General features: G+C 40.3%; 1 protein-coding gene across 3 annotated transcripts in view; it reads left to right on the top strand.

Moving 5' to 3' along the window:
* Positions 1-9,079: 9,079 nt before the first annotated feature.
* The window catches only part of SPIRE1 (spire type actin nucleation factor 1), a 211,915-nt gene continuing 205,162 nt past the window's right edge, over positions 9,080-15,832 (top strand). Inside the window, exon 1 of one of the 3 annotated variants that reach the window (XR_003429070.1) lies at positions 9,080-9,629. Coding sequence is in view for 2 of the 3 variants with exons in the window: in XM_027088518.1 (XP_026944319.1) it covers positions 9,332-9,629 (298 nt within the window). In the remaining variant the exon portion in view is untranslated. The remainder of the gene's footprint in view (positions 9,630-15,832) is intronic. The other 2 variants (XM_027088518.1, XM_027088519.1) reach the window with 2 other exon arrangements.

Here is a 15,832-nt window from a genome sequence, read left to right on the forward strand (position 1 = left end):
GAACCTTAACATATAGTTTATAGCATATTCTGCATCTAGAGCACAACTTCAGTTATAATTACAAATGCATGTTCCTGTTGTCCTGGTCTCTTCTGTTGTGCTGGTACCATACATTTTGATTATCACTACTTTGTTGTAAGTTTTGAAATTGGGAAGTGTGAGAGTCTTCCAACTTTGTCCTTTTTCAAGATTGTTTTGGCTATTCTGGGTCCTTTGCAATTTCATATGAATTTTAGAATCAGCTTGTCAATTTCTACAAAAAGGCAGGCAGGATTCTAGGTTGCCTTGAATTTGTGTCTTGCTTTGGGTAGTATCACCATCTTAATGCTAAACCTTATGATTCATGAGCTTGGGTTGTTTTCACATTTATTTTAAATCTTTAATTTCCTTCAACAATGTAGTGTTCAGAGTGTAAGTTTTGTACTTTTTTTGTTAAATTTATTCCTATTATTATTTTTGATGCTATTGTAAATGGATTTTTTCCCTTAATTTTATTTTTGCATTGTTCATTGAAGGTGTACAGAAATACAATTGATTTCTGTATATTAATGTATCCTGCAACCTTGCTGAACTCACTTATTAGTTCTAATAGTTTTTTTCTTTTGATGGATTCCTTAGGATTTTCTTTATACACAATCAAGTTATCTGCAAGGAGAGATAGTTTTACTTCTTTTCTGATCTGGATGTATTTACTTATTCATTCACTTATTTGCCTAATTACCCTGGCTGGTACCCCCAAGCACAATGTTGAATAGAAGTGATGAAAGCGGACATCCTTGTCTTATTCATGATCTCAGGGGAAATCATCTAGTCTTTCACCATTAACTGTGATGTTAACTGGTTTTTTCATTGATGCCCTTTATTAGGTTGAGGGAGTTCCATTTTACTCCTCCTTTAAAAAATTTTTAATCACAAAAGGGTACTGGGTTTTGTCAAATACTCTTTCTGTGTCTATTAAGACGATTATGTGATTTTTGTTTCTTATTCTATTGATATGGCATATTACATGAATTAATTACCAAATGTTAAACCAACCGTGAATTTCTGGGACAAATTGTACTTGGTCAAGGTGTATAATTCTTTTTATATGTTGCTATGTTCAGTTCGCTAGTACTATTTTGTTGAGGATTTTTGTGTCCATATTCATAAGCGATACTGGTTTGTAGTTTACTTTCCTTGTGATGTCTTTGATTTTGGTATCAGAGTAACTGGTCTCACAAAATGAGTTGGAAGTGTTCCCCGCCCCCCGCCCGCTGCTTCTATTTTTGGGGAAGAGTTTGTGAAAAATTTTTGTCATTTCTCACTTTAGCTGGTAGAATTTGGAAGCCATCTGGGCCTGGGTGTTACGTTGTGTAGTTTTTTGATTACTAAGTCAATCTCTTCAGGTGTTATAGGTCTATCCAGATTGTCTATTTTTTTTCTTAAGGCAGTTTTGGTAGTTTGTGTCTCTATAGGAATTTGTCCATTTCGTCTAAGTTATCTAATTTTGATGTATAATACAATTGTTCATAGTATTCCTTTATACCTTTTTATTCCTATAAGGTCAATGGTAATGTCCTCTCTTTCATTTCTTATTAATTGGAGTAATTGGAGTAATTGGAGTCTGCTCTCTCTCCCTTTTTTTTTTCTTGGTCAGTCTAGCTAAGGGTTTGTCAATTTTGTTGATCTTTTCAAAGAATTGGGTTTTGGTTTTATTGATTTTTCTTTGTTTTTCTATTCCTTATTTCATTAATTTCCACCCTGATCTTTGTTATTTGTGTCCTTCTTGCTTTAGGTTTAGTTGCTCTTCTTTTTCTAGTGTAAGGTACACAGGTTATTGATTTGAGATTGTTCTTAATATAGTCATTTACAGCTATAAATTTTCCTCTAAGCACTGTTTTAGGTGCATCCCATAAGTTTTGGTATGTTGTTCTTCATTTTCCTCCATCTCAAAGTATTTTCTGATTTCCCATTTGATTTCTTCTTTAACCCATTGGCTATTTAGGAATGTGTTGATTTCCATGTATTTGTGAGTTACCCAATTTTTTCCCCTGCTACATTAATTTCTAATTTCATTTTATTGTGGTTGGGGAACATACTCTGTATTATTTCTATCCTTTTACATTTATTGAGGTTTGTTTTATAATATACTGCTTATCCTGGAGAATGTTCACATGTGCACTTGAGAAAAATGTATATTCTGTTGTTGGGTGGAGTGTTCTCTAGATGCCTGCTGGGCATAGTGTTGTTCAAATATTTCCTTGCTGATCTGTCCATTAGTGGTTCTAACCTAGTTGTTCAATCACTAATGAAAGTGGAATATTGAAGTCAACAACTGTTATTGTTGAATTGCCTATTTCTCCCTTCATTCCTGTCAGGTTTTTTCTTTTTTGCCATTCCATGCCACTTACAGGATCTTAGTTTCCTGACCAGGAATTGAACCCAGGCTCACAGCAGTGAAAGTGCAGAGCCCTAACCACTGGACCACGAGGGAAGTCTCCATTCCTGTCAGTTTTTGCTTCATGTATTTTGGTGCTCTGTTATATATATTTATAATTGTTATACGCATATATCCCTTTATCTCTAATAATATTTTTATTTATGTATAATAATATTTTTGTTTTAAACTCTGTTTTGCTTTCTTATGGTTGCTGTCTGCATGATTGTATCTTCTTCCATCCTTTAACTTTCAAGTAATCTGTATCTTTTAACATAAAGTGTATCTCCCATGGATGGCATATAGTAGAATCTTGTTTTTTTTTTACACTCTGCCTTTTGACTGGATTGTTAAATATATGGAATTTTTAATTTTTTAAACTAAAGTTGTAAATAATGTTTCAAATCAAACTTGATTACTTTTTTCTGGCATTATATTACTAAAACTAGTGTCTTTGGATTAGGTAAAACATGTTAAATTGGAACCTTCAGTTTTTAATAAACCTGATTGTAAGAATTGGTTAAATAGCTTGTATATTACAAGTAGAGGTTGTTTTAAATATGGTAGATGAAATTAATTCAGTAGTTACTTCTTTTTACTTTTTTTTTTTTTTGCGGTACGCGGGCCTCTCACTTCTGTGGCCTCTCCCATTGAGGAGCACAGTCTCCGGAAGTGCAGGCTCAGCGGCCATGGCTCACGGGCCCAGCCACTCCGCAGCACGTGGGATCCTCCCGGACCGGGGCACGAACCCGTGTCCCCTGCATCGGCAGGCGGACTCTCAACCACTGCACCACCAGGGAAGCCCAGTTACTTATTTTTAATTTTCCCTGGCAATATTAGGTTCTTTTTCAAAGACTTATTCAGAATTAAAGTCTTTTTGAGATATTGAATGTCTTCACATGTTATATTATTGTTCTAAAATATGTATAATAGAGATTCCAATCAGTTGGTACTTTACTTAATCACTGAAAAATGCTAGTTTTCGTGTTGTGGTCTGTACAGGTAAAAGTTGATGGCCAGCTGTGGTCTTATATCTGAGTTGATAACGACAGGACTGCAGCAGGCTGATCTTTCTGGGCCAGGCCTCATTTGCCTGTTTGTAAAATGAGATTATGAGAGGGGACCTGCCTGGAGTTGTGGGTAATCTCTTTTAATACACTTCTATTACTTTATAAGTTCTTCTTAGTTATTTTACACATTTTTAGGTGCTTTGAAAGAATTTCATTTAAATATTAATGTGTTAATTTACTGTAGAATAATTAAGGCAAACTTAAGGTGCTAAGCCTATGCTGTTAGGTGTTTAGTTTTGTCATGTTCATTGTCTTGCATAATGACATGCTTTCTTGAGTGGAGAGAAATCAGTGGAAGTATAAATAGGTAGGTGGCTGAGAATTTCAAATATCCCTAGATATGCTTGTAGGATTGTTATATAAATGAATGCCTTCTATCTTATGTGTTAAATCAGAATAAAAGTTGTGAATAGTTGGCCTACATTATCTGGGTGGTTACTTCGGTGCCCTGCTGTGGATGAGGAAAGTTGGCCCAATATTTATAATCCTGTAACATAAGTAAAATTAAAATTTGCTTCTGCTAAAAAGAAAAAAATGTATATAATTTAGTTAAAACTGAAAATGTCAGTGGCATTATGAAAGTATTACAGTTGAAGAATGACCATTACTTACCAAATCTTGCAAGGGAATAATAATACCATTAAAAGAATAGTGAGGAAGTTTGTTTAAAATATTGTAGAGCTTCAGGTTGAAATCTGGGAGTCATGTCTTTATGAATTTCAATGTCAATGATTTTCTTCTCTTTAGAAGGATTATGATGACTAGGCAGAAAGTAGGAGCAAGGGTTACAACTTTCAATTCTTGAGAGGAATGAGCATGCATAACAAATAGGAGAAAGATGTGCTCCATGAATGACTCTTGAGAAAGGATCAAGAGGCCACAGGAATTCAGGTTCACAGAACAGTGAGTGAATAAATATGAGTACAGCCGTACCTATAACCTTCCACAAAAATTACCAAGGCAAGCCTTAGAGGTTAACTAGAAGGTGCTTAATTCATTGCTTATTTAATTAGAAGGTGAGCCACATGTGTGTTGGTTACATGTTGACTTTGGAAGAGAAATGAGCCTTTCACAGGGTCAGAGTAGAATTCTATATGTGAGAGCAGCTCTAGACTTCTACCTGTGTACGTTAGGGGAAAAAGACAAGGTTTTTTGAGCAAAAAGAAAGGGCCATTTTTCATTTTCTTTTTTTGGTATAAAGATAAAAAGAAATTAACAGAGGTTTGAAAAAAATAGTTTAGCTTTGTCTCATCAATAAGGTATGAGTTTGGCCTGAAAATGGATTGTCTCTTTACCTTAAACAACCCAAAACTCTGGTCTCTTAAAAGTTTTATTGAGAATCTATATTTTCAAGCAATTATTGTTAAACATCAACATTTTTCTATGATATATTTGTGCCTTATGTTATTTTCTATTTCCCATTGGAATTAAGAAGTAAACTACTGCTTATCCTAACTTTTGAAATCCAATGAGAACTAGGCAATATGGCTAAAAAAGAGCATCTGGAAAGCTTATGTTATAGGAAGTATATTTGAATTACTTTCGGCGACTAGCAGTAATTTAAAGTAAATCACATATCTCCTGCAGACTCAAATTTCTCTAAGAGTAAAATAGTGGCTTGGCTTAAAATTTAGATCTATGAGATTTTTCCAAATCAAATCTTCTTAACTAATTGAAGCTAATAATTTTACTTATATTCAGGATGAGAATACCATCTCTCCTTGTTGGTTTTAAAATAATTGTTTCAAAGGAGAATCACATTAAGAAGTTGAAACATGACTATTGTTTGGCCTATGATTTTCCAGAGTCCCCCATGGACATACCGATATGCTACTCTTCATATGTTTTACCTCATTCCTCTACTTTTCCTCAATTTTTATCAATAGGTATATAAATTTATCTAATCAAGGTAGGATAGGTAAACTTACATATTAGATGATGCAGAATGAAAATGTGGAAAAACACTGGTTTAGGTTATAACTTAGTAAAAGGGCATTAATGGATATTTACTAAATGTTTTCCAATAAACATGTATCCTTGCCATAAGAAAAAAGCTAATTCTTTACAAGTTTATAGACTTGAGGAAACCAATTCTGTTGTGTTCTTATCTGGCCTATGTACTTCTAGTTCTGCATATAAGGTTACATGCTAATTTTCATGACAGATTTTAAAGATTTTGGTTAATATTCAATCTGATAACTGATTACAAGAGATGAGTTTCAAATTGCATTTAGGATTGTTGATGGAATTCACCTCCTTAGAGGAGTGATCATTTACAGCCCTTTGATGGGGATGAAGTCATATAGATTGCTTTGAAGATGAGTACTACTGTGGGGAGATAACTGCTGGGGTGAAACTTAAGTGCTAATGAATTCACAAGGACCAATCAAGGGAGATGGGGCATCACATCATTTATTTAAAGTGTTTAAACTATCAGAAGTTTAATCGATCATATTGGTATGTACAAATTTTAAAGCATCTGCTTTTTACTGTACTCCTGCTTGGTACAGGATGAGATGAAGTGTGAGGACTTTTTAAATTGTTCTGGGCTAGTTGAGAGACGTTTTAGTGTAGCAGAAAGAGCTGGGCTGATCAGGAGGCCTGGATCCCAGTCTACATCTTTCATTACCAGTCCTGTATTTTGTCATCTGTACGATGTCATCTGTGAGATAAATAATATCTGATCTTCAAGTTGTATAACTGAAGAAAGCACTTTGAAAGTATAAAATATCACTGTAAAGTTATAAGGTATTATAATTGTAGGCAGTGAAAAATCTAGGTTATAACACTGAAAAAAATATGCTGTTCTATTTTTTCCTTTTTGGTGCACTTTTCTAGGTGAATGTGCCTCTTAGGAGCAATTGTCTGGGAGTGTCTGGGATAAGCTTGGGCTGCACAGGCAGTGTGCTCCCCGAAAGACTCGGAGCAGCTCAGCCGGCACATCAAGAGTGTGAAGCATGAAGTACATTTATTCTGCAAAAATGATAATTAAATATAAGACAACATTTCAAGGGTTCTGTTTTTTAAATAAATACAACAATAAAATCAACGAAAACTAAAGTCATATTCAGAGTTAACACGGGCCACCACTTTTCACAGACCTCACGGCACTTTGAAGACAGCATTCAAACGTTAATTTGAGTTGTTCAGATATTTTAACTACACAGAGCAATTTTTTAAGGGTGGTGAAGCCACAGGATACAAAAACAAAATCAATGACAGAAATTGGAACAAAGTATACTGTACATAAAGGTATTTGAATCTTCGATTTTGAGTTGAAAATGAGAAAATGGGGAGGTCCCGGGTTATCCCACAGTGTTGCTTGGACCTGCAGAGATCGTGTCAGCCTCTGAGAGCCTTTGAGCTGTCAGCAGTCACTTTCTAAGAGTCCTGGGGGTGGTGGTGGTGGTGGACAGTGAGGCTTATCAAAATTATAAAGGGTTCTGAAAATCATGTAAATATTAGTACAATTATACTGTCTTTGTATAAAAAAGCATCAAGGGTTCAGGGTATACATTGACTAGATTTATCAATATAATAGAAGATAGCTAGGATTTTTTAAGGATTTACCTTTTATTTTTACTGTATACAGAAGGATCAAACATTTAACTTGTCATATTGCCTCAACTTAATTCCATATAAGCTCACAAAGGCAAGAAGTTTAATTTAAACACAGTATATTAGTCATGAATTTGTGTTTGGCAAAAACAAAACAAAAGCCGTTTTGTTGTATGTAATATTGTATATTCCTGTGAGTCAGTACCAAAGTATTTTTCTTACTCAAATGTATTCATATTTTAAAAAATTATCACTTACGAAGGGAAAAACATCCTTCTGTTGTGAATTGGTTTTAAAGATAACATTTGAGATAAAATTTGGGCTTCTTTTCCTCACTTCCACTCCCTTCCTTCTTCCTGTCATCGTTATCTTTACTTGAGATTTACTTGCTGCCCTGTGCCAGGGGTAGCAGGTGTCTGGCTCATGGATTGCTCAGCTGATTAAATCATTTGCTTGTCTTTTGAGGGGTGAGGAAAGGACAAAAATGTTAGTGATTTTTGGCTGTTGTTGTCCAAGCGCAACACTGCAGCAATATCCCATAAGGCCAGAAGATGGTGCTATTGTCTATAAAAGTAGACCCGCTGTTTTACTACATTGTTCAAACTAGTATTTTAGGGACTTCTCTGGCGGTCCTGTGGTTAAGACTCCGTTCTTCTACTGCAGGGGGCTCGGGTTCTATCCCTGGTCGGGGCACTAAGATGCCAAAAAAAGTCAGTATTTTAAAGCCGTTTGTATTTTCAAAATTCACACAGGGCCTAAGCAAACTAGAAAAATTTAGTAATTGTTTCTATGTTTTTAATCAAGAGGTTTTGTATATCTATATCTATCTATTCTATCTATATCATATAAGGCATTAGACCTTTTCTCGTCAGGTATGTGGCACACATATGCATTTTCACAAATTGGATTATGAACACATAATTAAGTGATGTTACTTTAAAGGGTTTTTTTGTATCTCTTGTAATGAAATTATAATAGGGTGCCTAGGGAGAAACTTTTTCCTCCCGTCTTTCAATTTCTTACTCTTATATCCTTCTGCTTTCCTCTCTTCTCCCCGCTCCTGCTGTATGTACTGTGGTGTCTTAGGCATTACAATGACCGTTGTAATTTCTATGGCAAGATGCAGTTGTTGAGAGTGCAGTATTAATACTGCACATAAAACTGCCTTAGAAGGTTTATTGGTACTTAGTATAGATCCATTTCTTACTTGGTTGATGCTTTCAACTCTAAGGTTCTCATACTGGACTAGTCTCAGAGTGGAATGTTACCAGTTAAACTTATTTGCCAATGAGCGATTGTTTTATCTAAGAATTATGTGTTTTATTGTGCACTTAATGAGTTCAGCGAGGCCCAGGCCTAGGAGGACTTCTTTTATTCTATGGCTGAATGCCCCAGTTCAGTTTTGCCCCTGTCCTATCGGTTCTATGAGGTATGAATAGACTGGGTTAACTGGGCTACGAGGCGTGTGGTCACTGGGAACATCATCTTGGTGAAGAGTTGTACAAACGTCACAAGCGAATCCGAGGGAACGTCTGCAGATTGTTTGCAACAAGCTTGTACCCCAGGCCCTGATCTGTGCGCTTGGGAGAAGCCAGTGAGCAAAACCCGAAAAGACCCTGTCCTCTTGGGGCTTAGGATGGAGTTGGGAGTGGAGAGGGAAGTTATCCAAGCGAACGGTCCGGTGCGTTGATGGCGACAGTATTCGACGGAGCAGGGCAGGGCACGGGGACGCGGGGGGCGAGGCCAGGGGACTACGAAGTCGGCCAGTACGCGGAGACTGGACCTGGGCGCGGGTGTTCGCGCGGGTGTGGATGCACGTGCGGGGCGGGGTCGGGCGGACCCCCCCCCCCGGGGGCGGGGCCAACCCGGGGGCGGGGCTCGGTGTGCCAGGAGAACCCGGGACAGAGGCGGGACTCAGAGGGCGGGGAGGACCCAGGCAGACCATGGAGGCGGGGTTCTAAGTGGGGGCGGGGTTCTGGGCGGGGCGCGCCCCTGGGGCGGGGCTCGGAGGGCGGGTCCGCGGACGCCATTGCGCTGCTACCGGCTGGCTGCGGTCTTGAAGGGTACGCAGCATCGCGCCTCGTTCCTGACCCTCCCCTGTCCGGTTCTCCGGCCCGGCCTAAGGCCCGTACCCGGCCTGGTCTCCGCCCCGTCCACCCCCGTCCCCGCGGCGGCGCGCGCGGCCCGCTGGGCGGGGTTCCGGGGATGAGGCGGCGGCGGCGGTGCGCGGAGAATATGCTCGGCAGCTGAGGAGACGCGGCGCCCGGAGCGCGGCGCGACCCACGGGATGGCTCAGCCGGCCGGCCCGGAGGGCGGCGAGGGGCCTCCGGACCCCGGGGCGGCCGCGGGCCCGCAGCACGCGCTGAGCCTGGAGGAAATCCTGCGGCTCTACAATCAGCCCATCAACGAGGAGCAGGCGTGGGCTGTGTGCTACCAGTGCTGCGGCTCCCTGCGCGCCGCGGACGCCGGCCGCCGCCAGCCCCGCCGCCGGGTGCGCTCGGCCGCGCAGATCCGCGTGTGGAGGGACGGCGCCGTCACCCTGGCGCCCGCCGCCAGCGACGCGGGAGAGCCGGACGCCGCCGCGGGTGAGCCGCCCCCCGAGACCCCCTTCTCCCACAGAAGGACCCCGCCGCGGGCCCTTCCCCCAACCCCCGCGACCCCTAGCCCCGTGCCCTTCCGCCCCATGGCCCCCATCTCCCACGGCGGACCCCCACCCCGGCTCCAGGAGGACCTGGCCCCCCAGGCCCCGGCCCTTCCGCCCCAGCGCCGCTCCCTCTCCGCCCAGTCTCCTACTGGAGGACCCTCGCCAAGGCCCCGGACCCTTCCGCCCTGCGGCCCCCCACCCCTCACGGGAGGCCAGGGAAGCGGGCAGGGCCTGCGGCCGAGCGCGGCCCGCTTAGGTCTGAGCGTGGGCAGGAGCGTGGGCGGGCGGCTGCGCCGGGAGTGGGGCGGGGGTCCGAGTGTCAGTGCGCGGCCTGTCGGGGCACCGAGGCTCCGGAGAAGGGGAGTGGGGTCGGTCCCCGCACGCGGGAGGCCGGCTCTGCGCGCTCGTGCTGCTCGCGGCCGAGCCCGGGTGGGATGTGTTCGGCGCTGCAGGCGTTCGCCAAGACCTGGTCGGGGAGCGGGGGGTGTGATGCGCTGGTAGGAGGGCTGCGCTTTCGCAAGGAGCTGTCAGCCGATGGTACTTTTCAAAGACTGGCAACGATATTCCCTCGGTTGGGAATGTAAAAAAATCTGAGCCCTGAGGAGAATGCTGCTATTTTGGGAGAAATGAAGAGGCTGAATTAACATAAAGATAAACAGTACGATTTCCCTGTACATTAATATTTGTTGTGATGAAAAACAAGCTTGTAAAGTAAAAAGTTGACAGGATGTCAGATAAATGGATTTTACTTAGGTCATTATCTAATGTAAATTCTTCAAGATTATCACCTTCCCATCAACATATAGCTACGGCTTACCCAGATATCTATTGATGATGAAGAGAAGATTGATAATAGGTTTCTCCAATCAGTTTTTATATAATTCAGCATTTTGAGAGACAGATCTATTAAAAGCATTAAAAAAAGAAAATCCACCCTTACTTAAAAAGTTGGTGAAAGTGTCAAAATGCTTAAGGTGAAAGATGTACTTCAGAATTAGTAAAGTGACTTATTAAATTGATTAAAATAGAGAACAGTCAAGAGTATGTTATCAATTCTTTCAGTTCCAACAGAACATTTATTATTTATTTTCGGTGTCAGGTAAACAGACTTTTAGAATTTTAATTTATTTAAAGCCAGTCTTTTTACGATTCTTTTGAAATTATTTCAAACAGGTCTTTTAGTTCATTTGATGTGTCTATTGCTTTTAAACTTGGACAATATTAGTGGGAAATACTTGGAATTATAATTTATTTACAGTGTATTAATATGATATGAAAAGATACTTTCATAAAATACAGCGAAGTCATGCCTTGAGATCCAGTGTTTCAAGGGGAAAAATGGTTATATGCAACCTCCTTTTAGAAGTAGCATTGGTAGTGGTGATTTCCAGAAGGAACAAACTGGATTTACATTGTCCTTGAACTTAATCCCAGAGTTCAAGTTATGTTTGTGGACCTACTAGTAGTTTAGTTGTCAAAGACTAATGGATTCTGGTGGTATTTTTTAAAAAAATCATAACCTTATGTTGAAGTGAATTACTTTTTGCATCAGTCATATGAATGATAACGTGTTGACTTCAATGTAATACATTCTCTCTTTCTGGAGAGAATGGCAGAGTTGTTTCCTGCAGCAGCAGTAATGGACTTGTGATCCATGCTCTTCCTACTTAGTTCTGCTTGTGACCTTTGCTGCCACTTGTGGAGAGAGCCCAAAGTTGCCGATATGGTCTTGAGCATTTTGGGGCTGATTGATTAAAAATTTGGGAAGTTCATACTAAAATAGTGTTTATATTAGATAATTTATTTCTTCTTAGTATTAAGAGTTGTTGTGTGGCTTTGGAAGGCACAACGTCTTCTGAACATTTACCCTGATTCTTAAAAACTCTGTATAACTTGGTACTTTGCACACTTGTATAAATTCTATTTTTAAGGAAAAATGGTAATCTTGAACCTCCATTCTAAGAAGCACTTTGTTTTTCATTGTAAGATGTTTAACATGATTGTATGGTGGCAGTCGACAGCATTTGTATTTTCACGTGTTATCCATTGACTTATTTTCTAAATGCAGGTTTAGGAAGTTAAGTGATGTGCTTGAATTCATACTGGTAACTCTGAATCAAATCCAGGTCTTTTAACCTCTAGCCTTTGTAGTATTGTGGAATGGAACAAACTTGGTTTGAATTGGAATCATGATTCCTCCCCTTTCTAGCTGAGTGACCTTGAATAAGTTCCTTAATCTCCCTGAGTGCAACCTTCTCATCTGTAAAGTGAGAATAGATCACTTTTTCCCTACGGGATAGAGGTTTAAGTGAGATGGTATGTGTAAAGTGCCTAACGCAAGGCTTGGTATGTAGCAGGTACTCAGTAAGTTTTAGGTCTCTCCGTCTCCTGATCTTGCGGTCCTTTCACAGCACCACGGTGTCTCTGTCCAGCTGTTCTGTAATTTTTACTCAGAATTGGGACACATGTCTAGGTCAGGGATTCTCAGCCTATGCACTGACATTTTTGACTGAATAACTCTTTGTGTGGGGGCTGTCCTGTGCCTGTGTAGGATGTTTAGCAGCATCCCTGGTCTCTACCCACCAGATGCCAGTAATCACCTGCCCCCCTTCCCTGAGTAAACGCTTCAGACATGGCCACCTGTCCCCTGTTGAGAACCATTGGTCTAGCCAATGATGGGTGGTGCCGTGGATTGTGTTTAGTGTGGGGAAATGGATCCCAGCTGTAATCTTCAAGCGTGTGAATCTTTCAGCTGGCCACTGTTCTCTGCTGTTGAGTTGAATAGTTGGTTCTTACCACTATCAGCAGTATCACTCCATTTAGTAGGAAGAAATAGCACTTCACACTCATTATTGACTTGTTTTGGAATTGAATGTATCAGTAATTGATTTTATTCTTGTTTTAATAGTATCGACACGTGCAGAGTATTCACATTCAGGTTGAATTAAAAAAATTAGAAATACATATAAGAGAAATAGAAAAATGTGGGAGGCATGGAAATGAAACCAATATCGGAAGAAAACAATGAAGAATGAATAATTTTATTTAGCATTCAGATGTAACTCAAAGTCATTTTACTAACATGGCCATGAAAGCAGTGTGATATAGGACTGAAGGAGATTAAAAAAGAAGGAAAACTAGTTCTTTAGAGAATACCTTAGGAGGAAGAGGTTAAATTATGAATCAGGATCTTAAAATGGGTAGTACATTTTATGAAGTATTTCTGTGATGACGGGAGGGTGATTTGTTGATTAGAATCAGGAGGGTTTATGATTTATCTTAGGTGGCTTACTTAAAATTTTTATTTTCCCCAATGTTTATGAACTTGTAGTCATAAAAAGACCTTATTGTTTGGTAAAAGTTTATTACATACAGGTTGGTGAAGTTTTCATTCACACCATTAATTAATGAGTCAAAGGCACTCAGGCTCTTGATATACAATCTGCTATTTTTAACCAGGGCACTTAACTGGTCTTTAGACACATTTTAGTATACACTTTCTTTAGAAAGTAATCATTGATGGAATTTAGGTTATATTCCAATCTCCACAAGATTATAACTCGTTTTTTTCTGGGATGCCACAAAGAATTATTAATGGTAGTACTAGAGCTTAGAACCATTGCATGGTTTTAGCAGCCTTGTAGACCTTAAATACCCGTCTGACAAAAATAACTTTGTTTCAGATTTGGTTTCAAAATTTTTGATGTACCTTTAGCTTTAGATGTATAAAGAGCACTTTCAAAATTATGAGTACATCTTGTTTTAAAATCATTGTAAGGGTAGTGATAGGTTTTCCTGGGAGGAACAATGAAGGACTGCGTGCATATTAATAAAGGCATCCCTTGGTATAGGGAACATTGGGGCTTTGTTTGGGATTTGAAAAGAGGATGTGATCCGTGAGGCTTCTCAGCAGGGTTCATGCCAGTTTGGTGGGGAAGTGGTCTCGGAATAATATCCTTTTTGAATTTAAAGAGAGAATATTTGCGGAGAAGGTTGAAATAGTGAAAACATATTTAAAACGATTAATTTTTGTTCACTCTTGATATTTTTCTTGAGTGTTTACATTCTGATCATTAAATGAAAGGAATACTTGAGGTGTGTGTGTCCAGGGTAGCGGTTGGGGGTGAATAACAGTATTAGGGGTTGGTGAAATACCTTGTCAGTTAACAGCAATAGGTAAGAATTATTCCATGTGAACAATATGTCCAGATATGTAGGCTTAATTCAATTTTAAAAACATGCACTGAGTCCCTACTACGTGCAAGCAGTGTCCAAGTTTAGTCATTATAGAGGAGAAAACAGAACATAAACAGTGATCAGTTTACCGTGAAGCTAATGCAGGTCAATTTGGAACCTGCTCCCTTACACAGTCTCCTTCTGGGCCCTGGGTTGGGGGGGAGGGGCTTTAACCATGTGTCCAGATGACCATTTGCAAGATTAAGATATTTTAGCTATAATCAGTTAAGATTGCTGTCAGTTTTAACTCCAGTTTACTCTCCAACATACTCCCATTTGGGTTGTGTGAGAATGGCCACAGACATTTTTGGGAGAAATTTTGGAATAATGCATTTGTGGTTTTGTACCTGTATTTCTGCCTTATGCAAAGGAAAACGGTGGAAAAATATCAGTCACATATACATATTGATACGTAAGTAAGTTGGGACTCTTTTGGGAAACGATTTGTCTTACTAAGAGTTTTGACTCAACTTTAGAAGGAAAAGAAATCATTGGTTTACCAAGGACTATATGTTGATAAGAGATGATGAGTTACACTCTGCCTGTTTTATTTGTAAGGTGGGAATCGCTTTCCTGCTTGGTAGGTTCTGTTAAATGGCAACAGTTCCCATCCCACTTTCATAATATTGGAGTCGTATTATATTTCCCATTTGCTTCCTGTTGGCTAAGTAGGAAAAAAAGAAACTACCGTCTCCCAGATTCCTGTTTAAAACTATGAGGAAAATATTGCATGTTGCTAAATTGCCAAATTTAATGTTTTTTAAATAAATTTTGAGATAATTTTAGATTGAAGAAAAGTTGCAAAAATAGTGCAGAGGGTTCCTGTGTGCCTCTCACCTGTTTCCCTTAATGTTAACATCTTATATTACTGGGTACGTTGGTCAAAACTAACTAATGGCATATCACTATTAACTAAACTTCAGACTTCACTTGGAGTTCCCTAGTTTTTCTATTAGTGTCCTTTTTCTGTTCCAGAATCCCACCCAGGACACCTGGTTGCATTTAGTCATCATGGCTCATTAGTCTCTTCTCTCTGTGGCAGTTTCTCAGACTTTCCTTGTTTCCCATGACCTTGAGAGTCTTGAGGGTCTTGAGGAGTACTGGTTGGGGGTTTTGCAGAATGTCCTTGCATTTAGGTTTTCCTGCTGTTTTCTTGACTAGGCTGGGGTTATGCGTTTGAGCGAAGAGTACCAGAAAGGGGAAGGGCTCCCCTCGTCACACTGGATTGAGGCACATGATATCCATACAGCACCACTGGGGATGTGAGCCTTGTTTGCCAGGTTTCTCCAATAAAGAGTTTTACTGTTTTTCCCTTTTCTATACCTTATTCTTTGGAAGGGAGTTACTGAGTCCAGTCTGCATTCACGGGGCCTCCTCCTGGAGTGGTGAATATCTACTCAGTATTTTTTGGAATTTTTCTGTAAGGAAGATTTGATTCTTCTCCCCATTTACTTATTTATTCAATCATTTATTAAGTCTGGATCCACGTATGTTTTACGCGTTATCTGTTACCATGTTATTTCTTTTGTTGCTCAAATTGTTCAAGCTGTGGCCATTGGAAGCTCCTTCAGGTTGGCTCCCATGTCCCTTTTTTTTTTTTTTGGCAGTACGTGGGCCTCTCACTGTTGTGGCCTCTCCCGTTACGGAGCACAGGCTCTGGATGCACAGGCTTAGCGGCCATGGCTCACGGGCCCAGCCGCTCTGCAGCATGTGGGATCTTCCCGGACCGGGGCACGAACTCATGTCCCCTGCATCGGCAGGCGGACTCTCAACCACTGCACCACCAGGGAAGCCCTCCCATGTCCCTTTGATGTGCCCCATCCTTTTGTGTTTTTGAGCACATCCTTACTTTCTGGCACTACAAGATGCTTCAAGGCTTATCATGTGTATTTTCTGCCCCAGCCCTAG

Source organism: Aethalodelphis obliquidens, unplaced genomic scaffold (assembly GCF_003676395.1).
Source record: "Aethalodelphis obliquidens isolate GAN/ISIS:26980383/991018 unplaced genomic scaffold, ASM367639v1 scaffold63, whole genome shotgun sequence".
Lineage (NCBI taxonomy): Eukaryota > Metazoa > Chordata > Mammalia > Artiodactyla > Delphinidae > Aethalodelphis > Aethalodelphis obliquidens.